At 43.6% G+C, this 2,548-nt stretch overlaps 1 protein-coding gene across 1 annotated transcript in view; it reads right to left on the bottom strand.

Moving 5' to 3' along the window:
* The window catches only part of C922_02822 (hypothetical protein), a gene marked incomplete at both ends in the record, with an annotated part of 3,499 nt that extends 1,176 nt beyond the window's left edge, over positions 1-2,323 (bottom strand). Inside the window, 4 exons of the mRNA XM_008818421.1 lie at positions 18-865; positions 1,075-1,218; positions 1,456-2,100; positions 2,290-2,323. Of these exons, the coding sequence (XP_008816643.1) occupies positions 18-865; positions 1,075-1,218; positions 1,456-2,100; positions 2,290-2,323 (1,671 nt within the window). The remainder of the gene's footprint in view (positions 1-17; positions 866-1,074; positions 1,219-1,455; positions 2,101-2,289) is intronic.
* Between the last annotated feature and the right edge of the window lie 225 nt (positions 2,324-2,548).

The following is a 2,548-nucleotide window of genomic DNA, read 5'->3' as shown; positions in this document are numbered from 1 at the left end:
AGCGCAGAACTTGGGACATGTTCGTACCCCTTCATGCACTTGATCGTTTCTAGGTGTACCTTCGAGGCGAAAACCCAGGACGTGGTGCACATACCCTGATCCCCTACCTCAATCTTCGCCATGCAGCTGTTTGTGTCCTTCGTCCTATCGCAATAGTGCCCATTGCAAAACATGTTATTGGAGAACGGAGTGGATGAAGCGTGTGCGTTTTTGTGCACGACGGATAAATCGATAATTCCGTCAGCCCCTTCCTCGTAAGTTGAGAGTTTACATTTCTGCTCATCTTCCACGTCGTTACTATCGCCAAAGTAGATATCGTTATCACCATTTTGCAAATGAGGGAACACTAATCCCATCTTGTTCACGACCCAGTCGTTTACATTTTTGAGGCAGAGAGCTGGGTTTTGTAGCTTCCATTCCAGGGTTGACTTTTTCTCCTCCCCGTGTTTTTGTAGCAATTTGACGAGATTGTTGAAGACGTCTATTTCGTTTCCCATCTGATGCACTTCCAGAGTACCAGTGGTATCTACTTCTTTTAATACATGACAATACTTACCTATCTGCTCCTTCACATTTGCGTCTAATTCTTCCGATGTGATTAGCTCTTTCTTTCCATTTGGGTCTGTTTTGTATACCCCATTCAGCACGGCATCGATGGCCTGCGCAACTTTGTATTCGCTGGACTCCTCATCGTCCTGCCCCTTCACTTTAATGTCTAGAAATTCCTTCTTAAAATCTGCCGATACGTAGTCGAAACATTTGTCATTTGTGTTTTCATTATGGATTAGCAAATTGCAAGTGTAGCAGCTTTCGATGTCTGTGTTTCCACTCAAGAAACAGGAACTGATATATGCTTGGCACATTTCTATAAAAAAAAAAAAAAAAAAGGTAGAGAAATGAAAGATTAAATTGTTAATCAGGTTTGTTTCTCAGTCTGTGCTTTGTGTAATGATGTTACATATCAGCAATCTCAACGTGAACAAATAGGAATTCCAATTCGACGACACTTCACGTTTGTAGAGTTAGTACGTCTAGGTGAATACGCCTTTGTTAGACCCAAGTTAGGAAACTCACCTGGAATGTCATTCTTTAATGAATAATCCTTGCTCGTATAAACGGTGGTTCCTTCATGGACTATGCCTTGATGGACTTGGATTGAGGTTACAGGTGTTTCCAGTTTCGGCAATCTGTACTTCCTCACGTCAGCTTTATTCTTATCTGCGGGAGGCAAGGGTGGTGTGGAGGTGTTAAACATGGATGTATGGGTTCTGTGTCGCTAGCACTGCGGCACAAATGGATCACTCCGCAGGTGGACGCTGTTGAACAAAAGGGCGAGTTCTAAACCGTTCAACCATCAACGGTGTCGCCGCTGCTGTGGTTGCTATTATTTTTATTTTTTTTTTTCCCGTAATCCTGATACAGATGCTCCCATTTCATCGTCCCTGCTCCACTTACTTTCACCGTCACTTGTAGGATAGACGATCCACTTGAGGGTCAATATGTTGTCCTCGAGGTGGACTATAAACTTAAACGTCTTTTGCGGGCTATTTATAGAGCTATCTCCAGAGCTCTTTTCACACTTGTTAATCAACTCTTCGCCTTCCTTTTTAAATTCTACAGGAAAGTTGTCCGAGTTGGGGAACTTGGTGGACAGTTCTATGGTGTCCGCTGCAGCATTCACAAAAATGTAGATGTGAGGAATGAGGAACAGCCCGACCTCTGTGTCGCAGGGGCCCGTAACCTTCACCCCCTTGAAGTTCTTCAGAAGTGCGGACTGCAGCTGGGCTTTCTGGGGGATGGCTTGAAGTTGAGCCGCAGCATCCTGTCCACTGCTATTTCCTGAGGAACTGCCAGAAACGCTTTCCTGGGAAGTGGGTAGGGTGGGGCTGGTGTTATGGGTTCCATCCCCATGTTGATTTGATGTTTGCCCGTTTTGTGGAGAATCTGATCCTGGAGAATTTTGTGTCCCGGATTCGGACGATCCTGGATTTCCCCCTGCGGTTGCAGAGACACTGGAACTGGATGACGAATGACCGGATCCTTCAGATGACAACGTCTGTCCAGTTGTGCACATCGCTTCATTGTTGCCGTAAAGGGCACCTGTGCAAAGGAATCAAACGGAATTCGCATGCAATGGGGGAGCCACTTCTCGGGGAAAGAAGTGAAGCATTTTTAATTTCAAAAATGGGGTGACCCCCATCAGGAGCATCTCCCCATCAGACATCGCTTCTTCTTCGGCTCCTTCTTCTGCTTCTTCTTCTTGTTTTATTTATTTTTTTTTTTTCTTACCTAAAGCGAGCAACAAGAGGAAACTAGACTTCATCTCGCTTCGGTTAAGTCAAATCTGTATTAAGACTTCCCTTTCGCAAGGTGGAGTGCCTTTACGCAAGAATGGGTACTTTCCTTTGGTTAAATCGTTTACACATTTGTTATGAAAAAGAACAAATTAGTGTTTTGTTTGATTTTTTTGTTTTGTTTTTCTGTTTTATTTTTTTGTTGGTTTTTTTGTTTGGTTTTTTTGTTTGGTTTTTTTGTTTGGTTTTTTTTT

The sequence above is a fragment of the Plasmodium inui genome (genome assembly GCF_000524495.1).
Source record: "Plasmodium inui San Antonio 1 unplaced genomic scaffold supercont1.10, whole genome shotgun sequence".
Taxonomy (NCBI): Eukaryota; Apicomplexa; class Aconoidasida; order Haemosporida; family Plasmodiidae; genus Plasmodium; species Plasmodium inui.
Note: the sequence above shows the minus strand (reverse complement) of the source record. Positions and strands in the feature narration are given on the sequence as shown.